Below are 19,719 nucleotides of genomic sequence, written 5' to 3'. Positions count from 1 at the left end.
TAGTATATGATGCAGATTGTGCAACGCGTAAAGAAAAACATACAGGACAAATTGATAAATCATCACCTAGATTGATATAGAAGAATCCGGGACATTAGTAACAAACAGTCAATTCATCAATTACCTATAGAATATGATCCTTCTAGGCTTCTGATTTGTTGCATTGCGGAAAGAAATCAAAAGATCCCTGCAAGAACCAGTATGTGATATACGTTACTTTACACCTAATTGAAACTCCAAAGAAGCCATAAACTAATGTTTTAAGTCAATGCTTTTTACATAGTAACGTACTAACATCCTATAATTTAAATGCTACTAAAAAGGATTTTCACAGACAACTGGCATCATAGAACATGATATGAATGCAGAAATGGAAATGCAAAACATCAAACAAAAAACGAGTAATCTAAACCAGACATTCAATTATATAAAAGCATTGAAATACAATAAATGGAATGGTAAGATCCCAAGATTATAGAAAAGAAAATAAAAAATAGCAATGAAGAGAACTACATATTTAGAAGAATTAGTGAAAAAAAGGCAGGTACCATATCAATCACAATTGGGGTAACTGCCCCGTTATGGTATCAGTTTTTGTCTTTTTGAACTCCTGAAAGTTCAAAACAACCTAGAAACATCCCTTCACACCAAACACATGGTTACCAAGAAAGAGATGGGAAATCTTCCTTTAAAAAGAATGCAAAATTAGAAATGAAACTTGTCAAAAAATAAAGCAGAGATTCAAAAAGCTTTTGAATATCAAGCTCAGGAGAAGCAACAGAGATTCTAGACAGATATCATCAGAAGCCCCTTGCAGAACTATGAATGTAATCCAATGTGACAACAACCGATGGTGTTAGATATGTTAACATTAGCAATTTCATTTCGTAAGATACCATTGCATAAAAGTTCAATAACAAAATAACTGCCTCCATAAGTGATAATTTCACAGGATGTCAAAACCAATGAACATTATAACAGGAAATCCTTTTTCCATGACTAGACAAAATAAAATTCCCATGTAAAATGGGCATAAAAATGGGGAAAATAATTTGCCCGAAGTATACTGAACAGAGATTTGTTTTAACACATAATTTTTCATTAAAAAGGGTTCCTTACTTTGAGTCTCATCATGAATCGATTTTATGAATATCAATATCTTTAATCTATTATTTTTATCAATAATTCCATGCAAACATAATATTCCATACTAATCTAGTAGAGAAAACTGTATGAAGGAATGGAGGTGGACTAGCTTGAAAACCAAAATAAGGAAAACAATAAAATGTGTTATATTTATATGGGATGTCTATTAGTAACCTAAATGTGATACGATGCCCAAATACCCTCCACTACATTAAAAAAATTTCATTACATCTCACTGTTTTGAATGATATAATAATAAGCCTATTGGTAGAAGCATTCATATTTACTGTGTCAAATTTCTATGCGAACCTTAAGATTGAGCAAAACACACATTTGTCTTAATGTTACTTCAGTGGCATGCTTTGTAACTTCTATATGTTATATCTAAATACTAACCTATATTACCTGATATAACCTGTTAATCTAAGAGAATCTTTCATAAGCCCCTCAGATCAATGATTTCATTTGGATGCATTCTTCATTCTCTTTACAATGATCAGTAGATGATGACTATATCACCTTTCATTTTAGACATAAGCAATGGATATCCTGAATAAGTTACATAAATTTTCAAAAGAATCACGTCTCAGAGAACAAAAAATATGATTGCCGGTTGTCCACTGTCTTATTAATACACTAAATATGATCTTCCAAACTGCAGCTCAAAGATTTACTGCTTAGAATAAGCTGAGAGCATGGAATGAGTAAAGGAGGCCATCCATATGTCATTTGGATGTTAATTTCGACTACTAATTACTATCTAGACATGGATAACAGTAACTTCTTAACTGGGACACTGAATACAAATGGTCTACCAGCTTGTGATTTTACTGTCTGTAGCATTTAGATCATTAAAAAACACAAGATCTAACTAATCACTCGGAACTAACATAATAGAATAAATTGTTAAGAACTTACATGACATTTAAAATCTAGAAAACCTAACACAAAAGTTGGTAACATAGACCCAATGGGAATATGTACACAGAAAAATAGACAGCTTCATCCTATTCTGTTCTTTCATATGAAATCTAATTACATCAGTTGAAGATTTTAAACATACCTTATCATGCCACCAGCAACAGGTCCTCGTTTAGAATCTTGGACAACCTTATAAAGGTCTTCAATCATCTCTTGACGATGTGGTTGGGCCGAAACTAGACCCATATACTTTGTGACTTCTGGCCAATCTTGGGAAGCCACAACCTGGTTTGGCATCCATCACAAAGAATTGAAATAACGCATGACAAAGATAAAATACAAACTAAACTTAATGTGAATCTTTAAAAATACTAAGGATTTGCATAAAAGCCTTCCAAATGGAGCACCTAATCAAAGCCATTGATATCTCCTCCGTTTTCATCTATAAGGCAAATACCATACATGACAACTATAACACTCAAAACAAGCTGAGTGACAGAAAATTTAAGATACAAATCATCCATGAACTAAATTAAAGAGGAAAGCAATATTTTCTTACAGCTGCTATGGAAGGACAGGTGTCCTCTCCAGGATGAGGATGAGTTACATCTGCTCCAAATATTATAGTTGGCACATCAGTGACAAGAGATATCTTCCTCTTAAGAGCATCAACAAGAACAGTGTTCCTTCCACCCACCTATAACCAAACCCACCAAAAGCATATAGATTAAACCAGAATTATGATTTCTATTGGAGCTGGTTCATGCAATATCGATAGCATAGACATGTCCATTTTGCATATCTGCTGTTCAAATTAATGCCATCAAAATTTACAACAGATCACATTGCTCACCTTAACATTAATCTTGAGAGCTACATTTGCCAAGTACTGTTTGCTCTTCTTTATTACATGTTTGGATAAACAGCACTGAGAAACTATGCCGAGGTCAGTTTCACATATCCTTTTCAGTTCTCCTAGACACAGCATAAAGGCAGAATTCAGAACTCAGCTTTCCATGTCTTTGCCCCATATATTCTGACTGTCTACTTGGACCAAAAAGTAAATGTATACATAGCCAATAACACATACCATACAAAGGACCATTATTATCAGGCAAAATTGCAATTAGAAGCTCCAGTTCCTTGTCCCTTAGTCTGTTTTTTATAGTGGTGTACACACGTTTCAATGCAGACTCAACCTGATTAGGAAGTGATGGATACAATGGGACTACTGGTTGTAAATTGAACTCCTGGAGAAAATGAGATGACAATGAATTACCACAGGCATAATGGAGCATTGTATAATAACATACACAAAACAAATAATCAACTGGGAAGTGTCTATACTTATTGCAAAAGAAAGCTAAATTATAGTAGTTTGAAAGTGGTAATTCTGTCTAGAGTCCACACTATTACCATGCCAGAAATCTGGCACATTTCAGCCAGCTCCTTACAAAATACAGTAGCAGGAATCTCCTGAACACGTGAAAAATTGATACAAGCCCAATACCTTACTCTGCCCCCATCTACCATTCTCTGTTACACTTGCATCCAATGTGAGGTAAGTTTCAAATAAAAACTTGTACATAGCAGCAATTGAGTCAAGACCCACGACCTAAAATGTATGGAATGAAGATAAACTCAACATCCATCATATTGAAAGGAAAATCTAGTGATAAAATAAGTAGCTTGATGAGCAAACATTAGAACAGTCTGCGGAATTGTAAAATTGAGAGCAAATGTATACATATTCCATATTCAGTTTTTTCAATTAAACATAGGAAAAAGTAAAACTTTACCACTATTCCATTAACTTTATGAATGGATAAACAGAAAGACTGGAAGGCAGGCAGACATAAAAGTAAAACTCATTTTCACTCCATCAATCTTTCTTCACCACATGGTGCATATGGTTAATCAATATCACCATTCCCAATATTATGAATTTAACCAGATTAATAAAAGGCCACCTTACCATAAGTATGCCATAAGTTTGTAATAGTATGTCATTACTACTTTAGCTATTGCCTTAATAGGAGTTGATAATGCCATCACAATAAACTAGAATGCAATTACAGTTTATATAAAAATCCAAGGGGAGATAAACACCCATTCCTCATGCACTTGCGTCCATTGATGCATCCACTAACCTACTGTGCTGAATGTTTAAGTGTGCACAATCTGAGGCCCTAATTTGTAATTAATTATTAAAATGTCATTAAACTTCATATTTATCCATCAAGAGCACTCTTCAAAATAACCTTCTTCAGCAAGCCCTCCAATCAGTAAATGTTGCGATTTTAAATTTTAATTTTTTTCTCCAAATTTTTATTTTAAAATGCCACATGACTTCATAAGTTCGTATCTATCCCTCATGATGTACTGACCCACCCAGTTAGCATCACAGTTCTAGCCTATTCAGAATCCCAAAGCGCAATGTCTTACTGAGGGGGTTTTGTGATCTACAAGTCCAAACATTTTGCAATCACTAAGCCTATCTATCTATTTACATTGACTTGGTTTAGAGTCTTAGGCTCTTACGTGCAACTTCCAGGCTCAGATATATTTAGAGACACTTTAAGTCTGTTCAACTGAGTTTCAAGGACAAGGGTACATGGGAACATGTTTCGAGGATGGGATTTCTTTAGGCCATTTTTTGAGAACTAGGAGATTACCAAGGACGTTTCCGAACTACCACTACAAACCTTTAGCTCATTGAATGGCAACACCTAAACCTGCATGAAGTAGGAATTGCTAGTAATCTCTAGTCATCAATACGACGGTGAATTCATTCTTGTTCCTTGTACACACCACCCATCACACTAGGGAAGTGTGTCATGCTCGAAGTCATTATCTTAACCACAAGGAAGGAAATGCCCAAGGCACTGCTAGTGATTGGAGTGTAGTTGTAACAAGGTAGCCATAAAGGAAGGTATGGCTAGATTACCTCGATTTCAGCAAGAGCTAATGCTTGTTGAGCTCATCCATTGTTACGCTTGTGAAAGAGAGCGAGTGACATGAGAATGCATCTCTTCAAGAGATGGAGTCTTTTGTCGTTTATGGGCAATAAAGTTCGTTACTTGATAGTCACGTAAGTAAGAATGAAATTCTTAACTAAGCTTATTTTCATAGGTCAAGACAAGTTGATAGGCTCCTAATTTTTGTGTTTGTTTTAGTTTATTAATTATTTATGAATATTTATTTGATACAAACAAATTATTGAAACAATTTCTCTATTTCTCTTTTTTTAAGAGGTAAAAATCATACTTATAAAACACTGTTAAACTTAACTATTTATTTAAATTATTTTCTTTTTTAATTAATGCAAACTTGTTTATTATTTAGTTTTCAAATTAATAAACAAGTAAAAAAAACACAAAAAGGTCTCAAAAAAGGCAAACGACCAAGAGGTTTTCTCTTTCTTTAGGTAGGCATCCCTACTATTGGGGAGGCCTTCTGGGCTATTGGCTCAGTCGTACAACATGCCCTTGATAATTGCATCATTGTGCCTAGACTATGAAGGCTATCAACCACATGGATAGTTCAATGTGCTCATCAACGCCTAACCTAGAGATGTGGATCATCCAAGGCACATTAGCATGGTGTACTCCTTATGTTCGAACTGGGGTTTGAAACTCTTATTCGAATACAAATATTTTTTAATCCTCCACAATCATTCAATTGAGCCGAGATATCTCTTCCCAATTCTACCATTGCATAGCAAGGTTCTACAAAAATCTATTACTCCAAGTGCATATTGCAGAAAATAATCACATATCTTGGCCCCCACAAAAAAGAAACTATCTTCAATCTTTTGATATAACCAAGATACATAGCTAATTGGACAAAAACTATACATATATTTTAAAACTATAAGGAAATTTCAGATATTCATATGATAATCATAACATTGATAAAGTTGAAGTAGTTCATGGGTATGTGGGAAACGATAGTTCCAATCCCACACACTACCTAATTTTAGCGGCTAGCCTCTCTATATTCACCCACCCACCCTGGGAGGGCCGCTACTATTCGCCAGGGGCTATTGGCCCTTAAAATAGTAGGGGCTTAATTAATAAGCCTACTAGAATAAGCAAATAGATAATATCAAGGCTTTTTTTAGTGGGTTGATTAATGGCAGAGATAGATTAAATAGGGAATTTGAATTTCCGAAGGGGGTTATCGAGAAGCTGATGGGGAGGTGTACTCAAAGAGAGTCAATCCTTTGTTAAAAGGCAGTCAAGAGTTGTCCTAGTGGGCTCCCTTCATTGTTCATCTGGTCTACTAGTCAATTTAGACATCTCAACTCTCTAGGAGTGCTCCCAATCAAGATGTGCTCACTGGCTGCTCAGGCATGGTTGAGATTCACAAGGGTAAATCCAACCTTTCACTCTAAAACTCCTAACAAATGCTTGCAGAGGTTGTAGTAAGTGTTCATGATGTTTTCCAAGGGTAATCAACTGGTTTTGAGTATGGGTTTGATTCATTTCCCCATCGCTCCTTCCTTTCCCTATTTTCTAGGCCTAGTAGCCCTAGAGCCCCAATTAGCCCTACCTAACTGGTTTTTGTAGATTTGCTCACAATTTCCCCAAAGACCCACACAAACTCTTTGATGATCCGAGTACCCTTTTGGAGGTACTTTTCAATTTGTGAAATGAGAAATCTCAGTCTGACCGTACAGGTATGGAACACAAGAAATGCTTGTTTTAGGGGGTTTTAGGCTTGTTTTGGTCTTTTTCCAAGGGTTTGGTGTCTTCCTCGATCTGCCACACCTCCAAACTCACACATATGCTCTGCCACACCCCACTTGTTCATGCCAAACACTCTGCACTTCTAACCCTGCTCATCCCTGCAAGCACTTGCATAATTTCACTCATTTCCTAACCGGGCTATGACTGAGCTCGCCTAGGAAATGATGCTCATTGGCCTTTCAATGACCTCCAAAGAAAAATAAAGACTATATACACCATACAAAGGTTCCATGGCTTGAGTCCCAAGGGTTATTGGGAAGAACTCAAAGGACTTCAAGCTGGAACCATGTTTAGGCCTCTCAAACCCCTACTCAGGCTGAGAGCTTGCAAAATTAACAACTCAATTCAAACCTGCAAAAAAACTAATCAAGATGCTTCCTGAGCACTACAAGAACATGTATAAAACAATAAGCAAAGAACAGCAATGCAATCAATCCATTAAGTACGGACTGCTGCTCTAATTCTTGGAAAACACAAGGTAAAAACTCAAAAATGGTCTCCAATTTGTATTCCAATCTGCTCCAGGCGTTCACCAACCTCATTACATTCATGCCCAGGGCAGTTATATGCCATTTGTGGCCTAACTAACTCTCCATCGGTTTCCTAACCACCCCTTTTCTCAAAAATGCAAAAAGTTGCTCAACGTTGCAAAAAGTTGTCAAGCAACTTTGACAACTTTTGCCAAAAAGTGCATTTTTGCTTTACATGCTTTGTTTCCTCCTCCAAACCATCTAGGATGACTAAAAACCTCTACTTTAACATGTCCCAATGCCAAACAAGGCTATTCAAGACATTTTACATCAAAATGCAAGATTATGCCATTTTAGGCTTACAAGGGCTTACAAGCCAAAATTGAGCAAATGCATTGTCCATTGGACATTCAACCTATCAAAGCATTTCAAAAACATATGAGGACCTAATAGAAGACTCTTATTCACCATCCCAAACCAAACTATGAACAAACACACCAAAATGAAGAAATTGCACTCAAAACTAGGTGCTCCTGCACCAGAAGCCAAGGTAATTCTCTCTCCTACTTTCCCTACTTAAACAAATCCTACTTGATTCTCCCTTTCTCTTATAGCCAAGAGAGAATGGTCGTAACCACCGGCCCGAAAGATCAAACCATAGAATCAAAAAGCAAGGTGCTATGACTGAGGGACCCCACTAATGGTGATAAAATCCCCTACTATTTGTAACACTCTCTTAACTATAGCCTTCTACCCACCTACTTATCCCACCAATTTGAGATGGGTGGGGGCTTAAAGTTGTGGTTGGGTGAAAGCTCACAACAACCACTTCCCAATCAAACTACCTACCGAGCAATTATAATTCCCCATGAACACACTTATTCTTTATGAGCAAAGAAAGGAAGAAACAAAAAGAAGCATATCGAAGGGTGGGTGGGTATAGCAAGTCCTCTCTTTTTAGTCTCAAGCATAGGCCATAAATCCATAACTGACCCACATAGGCCATAGGTGGCAGGGTCTTCCCCCTTCAACTACTAGTTATTTCCTTTGTTTGAGGATTAATATCGCTCTTCCTTGCTATCTCGCCTCTTTAGAAAGGAGAAAACAACTAGGAAATGCAGTTTCCCAACTTTCGACAGAAGATTGTCTCAGACCTACAGTCCCTTCGGGATATGCAACATAGCCACTTTGCCACACTACTTGTGACTCAACTTGCTAAACATGCTAGGTGAAATGCCTCAACCAATCGAACATCTACTAAGCAAGGGCCTTTGGGGAATTTCTATAGATTGCTAATTGCCTTCCAATAGGGCCCATATTTCTATATAGGGTGAATATAATCCTAAGCCCTTACCTAATAGAATTGGGCTTGATTCTAGCGACATGAGTAGGTAGGTAAGCAAGTATCCCAATAGGTTGGGAATCCTATCTAGTTGGGACTGGGCCTCCTTGAGTTTGTCATTGAATTGAAGCCTACCTCATCTCCCAAGAGAACTATAGATGTTGTCCACCCCTCCACAAATTTAAAACACAACAATAGAGTTCACATGAGTGATGAGAGTCGAAAAAATTAATAGTACTACATAATTGCTTCCATAATTCATGTCAAACAGGCAATGTGCATATGAGATAAGAAATTGCTTGCTTTATTTTGCCGAATTAGGATCCCTATTAGAAATTGCTTGCTTCATTTTTTCAAATTAGGATCCCTATTAGAAATTGCTTGCTTTATTTTTCCAAGCATGTTGTCAAATGTCTCATAATTCTCTCCAACATTTGGAGAGTCTATATCAGCATATCTAATGACTTCCACATCTGGTGAAACAAAGGAGCAAATATATCTGCAAACAAAAATTTGACAAACAACAAGTTATAACTTAGAAAACTAAAATCAAACATTTTTTAACAAAAACAGCAATCAAATCATAAATTTAAAATGTATTAATAAAATGAAAATCAGCAAGTTAATAAAAAATATTAATAACGATTCTTTTACCTCACATTGGAGCACCAATCATCATCAAGAATTGTTTGTTTGATGCTTCTCCTTTCTACAATGCTTGTCATAGCCCATCTACTCCACTCTGAATTAACCATCATCAATTGCCTCCTGCACCTCAAGCATCCTCTCTAACAAAATAAAATAGCTGGCATTCCTTGTCTCTATGAGCTTGAGGAATTCCTTCTTTAAAAATGTCCTGAAGAGAGCAACTGAGATGTGATTATTCCAAAATACATCTGAATATCTCTAGCCTCCACAACCACCTGCTGCACCCAATCTATCTTTGCTATATGTTTCAATGCGTTGTTCAATGCATGAACACAACAGGGGTCCAAAAGATGTGCTTTTAAGCTCCCTCAACCATCAAAGCAGCTAATTTGCACACACGTACCAAATCAACGACCACCTGCACAACATTGGCTGCCCCAACTCCTCTATGGCTTCTCACAAAATATGAAACTAGAAAACAGCACCCTTGCACTTTCCAGAACAATCAATGGCTCTAAGGAAATATGAGCCAGCTGAATATGTGACTACGATGTTGATAAGTGGCTGTAGTTGGCCGAGCGGACCGAGTTTGTTTATAAATAAATATTTGTTAGCCGAAAATAGAAAATGTGTTAGAAGTCATTCAGCTGATTGAGCTGATTGTGTTTGCATTGGTTGCCCCGTAGACCATGATTCACAAGATGGATTTGCAAGATGCCATGACCACTGCCACAGCTACTGTGCCAAAAACATCTAGGAGTGCTCCATAGTATTTATTTTTATCTGCCACTACCTTCAGCTGAATCTACTTTTTGAATTTTTTACTAATTTTGGATTCACTTTATTGAGAGGATTTTCTACAACGTCTATTTGGAGATTCATTTTTCTTAAATAACCTTTAGAGAGTCTATTTTTTAATGTAATATCCTTGTCAAAAATCTATTTGAAGATTTCTGATTTTAACTTTAGTTGATGTATTTCAAGACAAACTTGTATTTTGGGCTTACTTTGTGTGCAAGTAGACAATTGATAGCATCTAGAGCATATAAGTGATAGAAGAATATTAACAAGGTTTTGGAGTATCAAATATCATTCTGATTATTTTGGATTCAACTTCTGGTGAATGATGTGGAGCTATATGATGAGTCATATTTTGAGAAAGAAATAAATCCAAGAGCAAGTGCATGGGTAATAGAAAAAAAAATGTGGGTCTGTGACCTGGTGGTAGAAGAGGTCGCCTTCCATAGGAACAAGAGGATTGATTCTTGTTGCATCAGTCCCATCAGTGTTAAAAGGAATGATGAAAGGACAGGATCCTGGTCAATCATCTTGATATCTAAAGGGACATTTCAATCCTTAATGAGAAGCAAAAAGAAATATAAATATTATACAAATAAAGACAACCATTGATGGCTCCACTTTGTCAGGATGCACAATTTTCATCATACTGTTTCAGACATCAAGACAAAACATTTAGGTAATAAAATGTTATTCAGCTTTGGAAAAAATATCCTTCTGCAGTTAGCCCAACATCTATAACCCACAATACATTATGATTGTCATCGACAGGATGGCAAAATATTTGAAGGTGTAAGATCTATGCATGAGTTTCAATTAGACAATCTTATCTACATTAAATTAACGAAACCTAATGAACATAAAAAGTATAATGTTTATTATCTGCTATTAGTTTATTATCAGTATTAGATCTTCAATGGTTATTGATGAGGCCAAAACCTGTACCTATTGTTTCACAACTATAGCGTCTTTTCTACTAAGTTTGGCACCTTTCCTGTCCTTTCAGGTTCAATACCCTGTTGTTATAGTTTGTTGTACTGATTGCATTGTCTGAATAGGATTAGGAATATTTAACTGAGCTTTGAGATAAAAACTGTAGTATATGTATGGACAAGGTTGTGTTGACTAATAAGATATTGTTTCCCAGCCTAAAGCCTACACAGAAATTCAGTTTTGCGGACAACAGCACAGGCAAATGTCAGCAGGATGTTTCGAGAAGCGTGTGAAGATAGAGAATGCACTGGTAGAAATGTCTAGCGGAAAGGATTTACTATCAATGCCTGTAGCCAACACAGAAATTCAGTTTTGTGGAGAACAGCACAGGCAAATGTCAGCTGGATGTTTTGAGAAGCATGTGAAGATAGAGAAGGTACTCAGTCCAGTGGAAAGGATTGACTGTCAATGCCTGTAGCATGTGCTACAGGTGCTCTGTAGCTTAGCACCACTCCCAGCCATAGTAGCATTAATCTGCAAAAAATTGCGATTATACCCGATTAATCATTGATCGGGGGCCATGGCGATCTATTCCCTGAAAAATCGCGTATTAATCGGTCAACGTGGTCAGCGATTTTATCGCATGTAATCATGGAAAAATCGGGAAAACCTCTTACGATTAGTCAGATGAAAAACGCCAGTGTGGAAAAAATAATGCGCCAAAACCCTAAACGCTGTGAAAAGCAAAAAATCCAGGCAAAATAAATTATAAATATGTTGCATGCAGAGGCATGGAGAAACAAGAAGGGCTTCGGAGGCAGAATTTGGTCAACGGGAGGAAGAAGAGCCATCAACAGAAGCCACTGATGGGAGGAACTTGGTCACACGCCATTGCCAACACACACAGGTCGCACGGCAACACACCTAGGTCGCACGCCATCACACACAGATTGCACGCCATTGACGGGAACAACCAGAAGCAGCAAAAACAGGTATTTTACTTTGTTACGACGTTTTTATCAGTCTTTTGTTTTTCAAAGTTTTTTATTATAACGTAGGATAAATTTTGTGTTTGTCATAATAAGTTTTTTATTATAACGTAGGATAACAAAGTAAAATTTATTAACAAAGTCTCTTGTATTGATAACGTAGGATAAGTTTTTACTTTGTTACTTTGTTAATATAACATATGTTAGTTCGGTTTTTTATTGATAACGTAGGATAAATTTTGTGTTTGTCATAGGGGATAATACAAACATGTGATGTTGAATTTTTGGTTCATTTCAAATTGATTACACCCATCAAGTCTGACAAAGAGCCAAGGTTTAAAAATCATTTCCAGTGTGTTTTGTGAAATGTCAAATACTCAACTAAACCAGTCTACAAAACTCCATCCTCAAGATGAGCAAATAGAAACACTCAATATTACACTCATTCATTCATTGCAAATGTGCAATAATCTTTTGCATTGTATTAAAAAACACTATCTACTATCACTTTGTCTACATGTAAGTGTAATGGTTTGCTGGGTGTTTTCTGTTAATGTTCATTAAAACTAGCTGGATTATTGGGTGGTATGCCATGCAACCATCCCAAGCCCTACAGTGCAGATCAATGCCAAATCAAGAATGTATTCTAGAATGGTTATTGTCTATAAATTGAGGTGCATAACCAATGTCCGTTCATCATTCATGCTCTACACTCCAATCCAAACAACTTCCTTCCATTTAAATTCTTTGATTCATCGTTCATGCTATACACTCCTATCCAAACAAATTCCTTCAATTTAAATTCTTTGATTCACAAAGGTGCCAACCACATCATTCGTGCATCTAGGTATGTGTAAATTTAACTTGATGTCTGGATGTGCCTCTATAGATTTGTTTTGCCTACCATAGTTTGATGTCTAACATTAAGTCCTTTACAAATAGAGCAGTGCTTTAAATATGGTGAAGAATACAAACATGAAATAAGTAATGTAGAAGACCCAATGCTTTTAGCTTTGTGAAATAAGATTTCTAGAATACAAGGTGCTATTTTTTGAAAAATTACTTGAATTTGATCTGGATTAACCTAAGTGAAAGAGAGGATAAGAAAAATCAGGGGTAAAAAGCTAAAAAATTCTGACTATGTTTTTGCAGATTTGATTGTTGATCACAATGCCACGTCAAAAAGACTTTGCGTGGACACATTGCACAGCAGTTCCCGGTAGCATGAAGGTCAAGTGCAATTGGTGTCTAGAAGAGACCAGTGGTGGAATTTATTATTTCAAATGGCATTTGTCAAAAGAACGAGGAAATAACACCGAGATATGCAAAGTATGCCCTTCAAATGCTCATATCAAGAAAAGCAATCTCTTGAAGGGATTGTTGAGAGTAAGGCCAAAAAGGCAAGAATTGGGGTTGAACTAGGTTCTAGTTCTGCAGATCTCAGGAAGAACCGTTTGGGTGAGGAGGATGGTAAAGATGGGGATTTCAGGGAATCTGGGTCAGCACCTACTTCTCTAGCACATGGACCAAACACAGGTGGACGAAACATTAATACTTTCTTCCAACCTCGTACTACACCAAGATCACAAACCACTTTGGAGAATATAGGATGGAGGAAAACCATCACTGAACAAGCCAAGAAGGCAATTGGAAATTTTTGGTACTCCTCTAGCTTGGCATTCCATGCTAGTAGAAATCCATATTGGCAACCTATGGTAGATGCCATTGCAGTTGTAGATCTTGGATTTCAAGCCCCATCTTATGAGTCATTGAGGGTTGGTATGCTCAAAGATGCAATACATGATGTTGAAGATGTTGTAAAAGAGCATCAGTTACAGTGGGCTAAAACTGGTTGTAGCATTATGTCAAATGGCTAGACAGATAGAAGGAACCGAACTCTCATTAACTTCCTTGTCTTTGTGAGATTGACGCTATTTTTTTGAAATCTATGGATGCATCTAATATAATGAAATCCACGACTGCATTATTTGGGATGCATGACATTGTAGTCGTGAATGTAGGGCCACAAAATGTGGTTCAATTTATCATAGGCAACATTGTTACTTGTGTTGTTGCTGGGAGAAATCTGACAGATAAATACCCCTCTATGATTTTTACACCATGTGCGGCACATTGCCTTGATCTAACCCTATATGACATTGGAAAAATTGAATGGGTTAAGGAGGTATTGCAAAAGGTTCACAAGGTTACCAAATTTATTTATAATTACACAAGGATTTTGGCTATACCACACTCTTTCACAGGAGGCAAGGAGCTAGTTCGACTAGGGGTGACAAGATTTGCAACACACTTCCTAGCATTGCAAAAACTACTTGAGCAAAAAAGTGATTTGATGCAAATGTTTGTTTCACCTAAGTGGATGGAGTCTAGCTTCACAAATCAAGCAAATGGCATAGCTATGGTAGAGTACATGTATTCTACCAACTTTTGGGAATCTATTGAACAAATTGTAGAAATTTCAGAGCCTCTAGTAAAACTCTTGAAACTAGTGGATGGGGAAAAACCCCTCATGGGATGTGTATGAGGCTATGGATAGGGCCAAGGAGGTGATAAGGAGTAAGCTGGGAAATAACAGGGAGAGGTAGATGTCGTCGTGGGACATAATTGATAGGAGATGGGATGGACAAATGCACACTCCTCTCCATGTTGCGGGATACTTGTTCAATCCTTTGTTATTCTACAAGACTTTATACATGGATATTAATGTTGAGCTCAAACAAGGCTTCTACCAGTGCATGGACAAAATGTTTCCAAATATGAAAAAATTTAATGCAGCTAAGTTAGAGTTGGAAATGTACAAGCAAGCTAAGGGTTTTCTCTCTTGTAGGACTGCCATACAAGGCAGAAAGGCCTTAAAACCAAGTAGACTCTATAAACTTTTGACAATCTCTTTATTTTGCCAACATGCTCATTAAGTTTGTTAGGATTTTAAGATATTCTTAGTCATACAATATCATCTCCATCTAATGTGTTTTTCAGCTCAATGGTGAGCTTCTTTTGGAGATGAATTAGCAAATTTAAGGTGGATGGTGGCACGTATATTGAGCTAACCATGCAGCATCAGCTTGTGATGCGTAATTGGAGCATTTTTTAATACATGCATTCCAAGAAACACAGTCGCCTAACACAAAAACGGATGAATGACTTGGTACTTGTTCACCACAACCTCTGCTTGACGATAAGGAAAGCTCAAGGTAAGAATATTAACATATAGTTGCAGTAATTTCAAATTGTTTTCACTATTCATTGTGTTTCTCACTTGTAAGGCAAAGACTAATTTCTACATGGGCAAAATCAAGAACTATTAAGGAAGACGAGCCAATTAACCTCGATGAGATAGATCCAGAGTCTGAATTGGTTGTTTTTGATGATGATGATGTTGTGATGCATAAAAATGGAACCAAGTAGCTAAGACCTAGTCCCACTCTCATACACACATTGGAATACGAAAGAGCCTAGGGAGATATTTCACTTTGACCACTTCTTGCAAGAGAGAAAGGGTCAAGGAATATCTCTTAGGGTTTCTATTCCTTTGCTATAAAGGGAGATGTGCAAAATATGATGCAATAACCAACTATGCTAGGAGATGAACAATGAAGCGAACATAAACTGAAAATGTAGAATCTGACTGAACTAAAACTAAGAGACCGAGTACAGAGCAGGTTGGGAAATCCAAATGCGCACTTGTGACTGCAATTTGGAGTTGACTAGGCAGGACCAGGGCGTTGGGCGCTTTGGTCCCTATCAAAATAGAGAGTTCAAACTGTTGGATCTGGGATTCTGAAGACTTGAAATGCATAACTGCCAAAAAATGCAAAAAAACTCAGAGGACCAGGGCGCCACACCCTAGTCCCTGAAGACTGAGATCAAATTTTGAGGTTGGATTTGTATCTATGTGCTCTGTACGTCTCGAAATTTGTGCATGCACTGGATTCTTGTACCTGCACCTACAACTTGAAAAATGGTGTCTAGGTGGCTATATAGGGTTTTGCCTTAGTCAAACCCCTTGTTTTGGTGGTTTCCACCTTCACAAATAGACGATAATGTATTGAAAATGTGTGTACAAGAATCTTGTGTCTATGCAAGATCCTAAATGAAAGTAATAAAGAATCTAGAGTTCTACCCTATGCTTTGGAGACCAAACCCTAAATGATAATAATTGTAAATGTAAATGCTTCAAATCACAAATGAACTAGAGATCTAAAGCATGAATGTAAATCTGAAAATGAAGCTCATGCAAAGACATGAAAATAACATGAAACCATACCAAACCCTAAGGGAGACGTACAAGCCAATCACCAATCAGTGATCTCCTATTATTCTTCAATATCTTCAAAGCTCCCAAGGAATGTTGAAAATGCTTGATGTAGAATTGGTGAATGTTTGGTTTGCTGGTGTAGACTTCATATAACTTGCACTTTCACTTCATAAGAGGCTCCTTCATTTGCTTGTAGATCAAATCCTTCAAATGAGGAAAGGAAAGGCTTTATGTAGGAGACCCTAACTTTGTTTTTAGTCATAGGCCGACCTAGAAATAATATTTTCCACCAATCTCTTGGATTTGAATATTAAAATACCGCCAAAACATGCTCCCTAAATTTGGGGAGAAAAAGTCGGGACCAAGTAGGTACCAATTTGGTTCGAACATACGGTACGACCAAACTTTTTGCCAGATTTTCAAGGAAGCAAGATATTGTGATTTTAGAGCGAATTCCAAGAGTATATGGAAAATTTGAGATGTTTAGATATGTGAAATCGGGCCTTGAAGGTCAAAATAAGACATAATTAGGGTATTTGATGAAATGATTTATTGGAGGAATAAAATAAAAAGGGGCGCACTTAATGTAAAGGGCCCAATTTTATGATGTATAGAGTGATGAAAGAAGACCTTAAATTTAATTTAATTAATTAATTAAATGCTTAAAGGGAATTTCAAATGCAAGATGCAAACACACTAAGGCGGGTGCTAACCTAAGCGTGGAATTGTACCACCCAATTAAGGGTGTACAATTTATGATGCTACATTTAACCCCCACTTTAGTGGTCATATGAAACTACATGCATATGCAAGCTAAAATATAGAAAAGTAAACATTCATGAAAAAGGATATATCCATAAGGTGTCAGACGAAGCCCCCAGCGGTATCTGTTGTACACTGTTAGGAACTGCACCCTACAAAACCACATTGTTAGATAAAATTACAAAATCACCTAAATGCTTACTAGGGAAGTGATAAAATTCGCTATATGCCCCCCCTCCTGTTTCGGCTTGCTAATTAGTGAGGTGAAACAGGGTATCATGTTTACCACAGCAAATTGTGAGGAGAAATTGATGACAAATGCTCACAACAAGGTTTGATGCAAGATCAAAACCAATGGAGAACCATTTGGTAAGAAAGAGAACTAAATCACAATTCCTACACAACCAAGAGTGTGAGGATTGGAGCTCTCTAACACAAGATGACAGATTAAGCAGAAAAGTGCAGAATTAGGGTTTGGAAAAGAATTACCTTTCAAATTTTGAAAAAAGAGGAAGAGATCATTATTCAAAGACATCCGCCTTTGAGAATCGAGGGGATTTTTGATAAGGATAACATCTTGAAGGAGAGGAGAAGGAGAATAAGAATGCACACCTTCTCTAATATGTAGAGAAAGAGGATTCTTAGCAAAGGATTGCACACTTTCACTAAGGAGAGATTGTTCATAAAAGATGCATCATTCTCGACAAAGAATAAGTCCTAAATAGGGAGCACATATTCTATGCAAGAGATGAAATCCATTTGAAAAATGCAACTCAAGAAAGGAAAGGGGAATCATTGGAAAAAGAGAGAAGATTGAAATACCACCCTTGCCCCCCAATTATAGAGGCAAGGACATCAAAGAGAGATCATTTATAAAAGAAACACTCTTCTAAAAGAAGGAAAGAGATCCTCATCAGGGATATGCACGTTCACAACATAGAAGTGTTCCTTATAAAAGATACCACTCAATGAGGAAAAGAGTTTGATGAATGATTATAGACTTACAATACCAAGGAAGAGGTCTCAATTAAGGACATGTACTTAAGATCCTCATTTGTTCAAAAATGAGAGAGGGATATACACCTCTACAATCAATAAGAGATCCTCATAGAAGACACTACTTCACAAAGGGGAAAATTTTAATCTTAAGGAGAGATGTTTGAAATCACCCTTGCCCCCTATACATAGAGACAAGAGATGGGACAAAAATAGGCTATTATGTTGCTTCCAAAGTGTGATTGCACGTGAAATTGTACCACCATGAATGACAATGAGCCCCCAGCAAGTAAGCTACCAATGTCACATAATGATGAGCAACATAATAGCCACTAATGTTATTTAATTGTATGATAGATGGGATGAAGAATTTGAATATGACATCTTAACTGCTCTACAATAAATAAGAGGCAAAACATGTATAGGATGATGAATGTTGAAAAGTTTTGATCAAGAGAGTAGTTTGTAGGAGAAGAATAGGCCACTAAGTCATGCTCCTTTTGCACACAAGAAACCTTAGGAAAGGATCAGGTATAACTCATTAGAACCTTATTTCTAGAAGAGGGGATATTAGAATGAATAGAAGATAAAGCCTCATAAGTAGGATTGGAAATCTCTTGGGGAGATTTATAAAGAGACTTGTCAATCACCATAATTTCCTTATGATTGGGATGAGTGTTGAGAGAAGTAGAGGATGATCTAAATGAGGTGAAGTCATTATCACTACTAAATATAGCATTCACATTCAGAGATGGTCATTTAGATGCTTTGGTGGGCTTTGAAGGATTATATCCAAGTCCAAACGAAGCTTCATGTATGTTATTTCCTAAAGGAACTTTAATCCCTTTTTCATTTGCGCCACAACCATTGCCATTATATCCACTCTTAGCTAAAATGTGAAAACCTAGACCATAAAGGGATGCCATATCGGAAAGAGATGGTGGGGCCTCATAGGTCTCAGTGCCATAATTAGATGAAGAAGAAGAAGATTCTGAAGAATTGTTTGAATTAGAGGCAGCCACAAAATTGTTACTTAATTGTTTAGACAAAGTGGGTTGCTTTTTAGGTCATCCTTATCTTTCTCCTTCTCAAATTTAGATGCTTTCCAAGAGACTCTATATTCTCCCACAAAAGTAGGGTTAAATTCTAGAGATCCCCAATCATCATCTAAGAGTACCCCTTCGGGAGAAAAGATATCTTTGGGAGAGGATTCAAATTGAGTAGAATCCTTTTCAAGAGTCTTGGAATCACTGGAGGGAACAAGGGTATTCAAGGAAATAGGAATACTTGAAGATGTAGGAGTATTTGAAGAAGGATTAGAAGTGGTTGAACAAGAAGATGAGGTTTGTAACGAGACTTGTAAATTGGTATCAGCGTACAAAGTATAAATCTTATTGTTATAAATGAACTTGACGCTGCGATGAAGAGTAGAAGGGACAGCTTGCATATTATGAAGCCAAGGTCGTGCTAATAGAAGATTGTAGGTGAGTTTATTGGGCATGACATGAATAGGTGTAGGTAAAATCACAGGTCCCACCTTAATAGGCAAGGTTATAGTACCTAAAGAAGATCCAGCAACATTATCAAATCCATGGATAGTAAGAGAATCTGGTTTAATATGAGATGTATCCACATTGATCTTATGCAATAGGTTAATGCTACAAACATTAAGGCCAGAGCCATT

General features: G+C 36.9%; 1 protein-coding gene across 11 annotated transcripts in view; it reads right to left on the bottom strand.

The window, feature by feature from the left end:
* Positions 1-19,719, bottom strand: part of LOC131067461 (protein argonaute PNH1-like) — a 143,232-nt gene that overhangs the window by 37,389 nt on the left and 86,124 nt on the right. For all 11 annotated transcript variants that reach the window (XM_058002483.2, XM_058002475.2, XM_058002476.2 and 8 more), the window contains 6 exons: positions 3,484-3,603; positions 3,158-3,317; positions 2,921-3,042; positions 2,627-2,764; positions 2,210-2,352; positions 125-187 (listed from right to left, as the gene is read on the bottom strand). In XM_058002483.2, coding sequence (XP_057858466.2) covers positions 125-187; positions 2,210-2,352; positions 2,627-2,764; positions 2,921-3,042; positions 3,158-3,317; positions 3,484-3,603 — 746 coding nt within the window. The remainder of the gene's footprint in view (positions 1-124; positions 188-2,209; positions 2,353-2,626; positions 2,765-2,920; positions 3,043-3,157; positions 3,318-3,483; positions 3,604-19,719) is intronic.

This window comes from Cryptomeria japonica, chromosome 3 (genome assembly GCF_030272615.1).
Source record: "Cryptomeria japonica chromosome 3, Sugi_1.0, whole genome shotgun sequence".
Taxonomy (NCBI): domain Eukaryota; kingdom Viridiplantae; phylum Streptophyta; class Pinopsida; order Cupressales; family Cupressaceae; genus Cryptomeria; species Cryptomeria japonica.
This window is presented reverse-complemented; position numbering and strand designations above follow the sequence as displayed.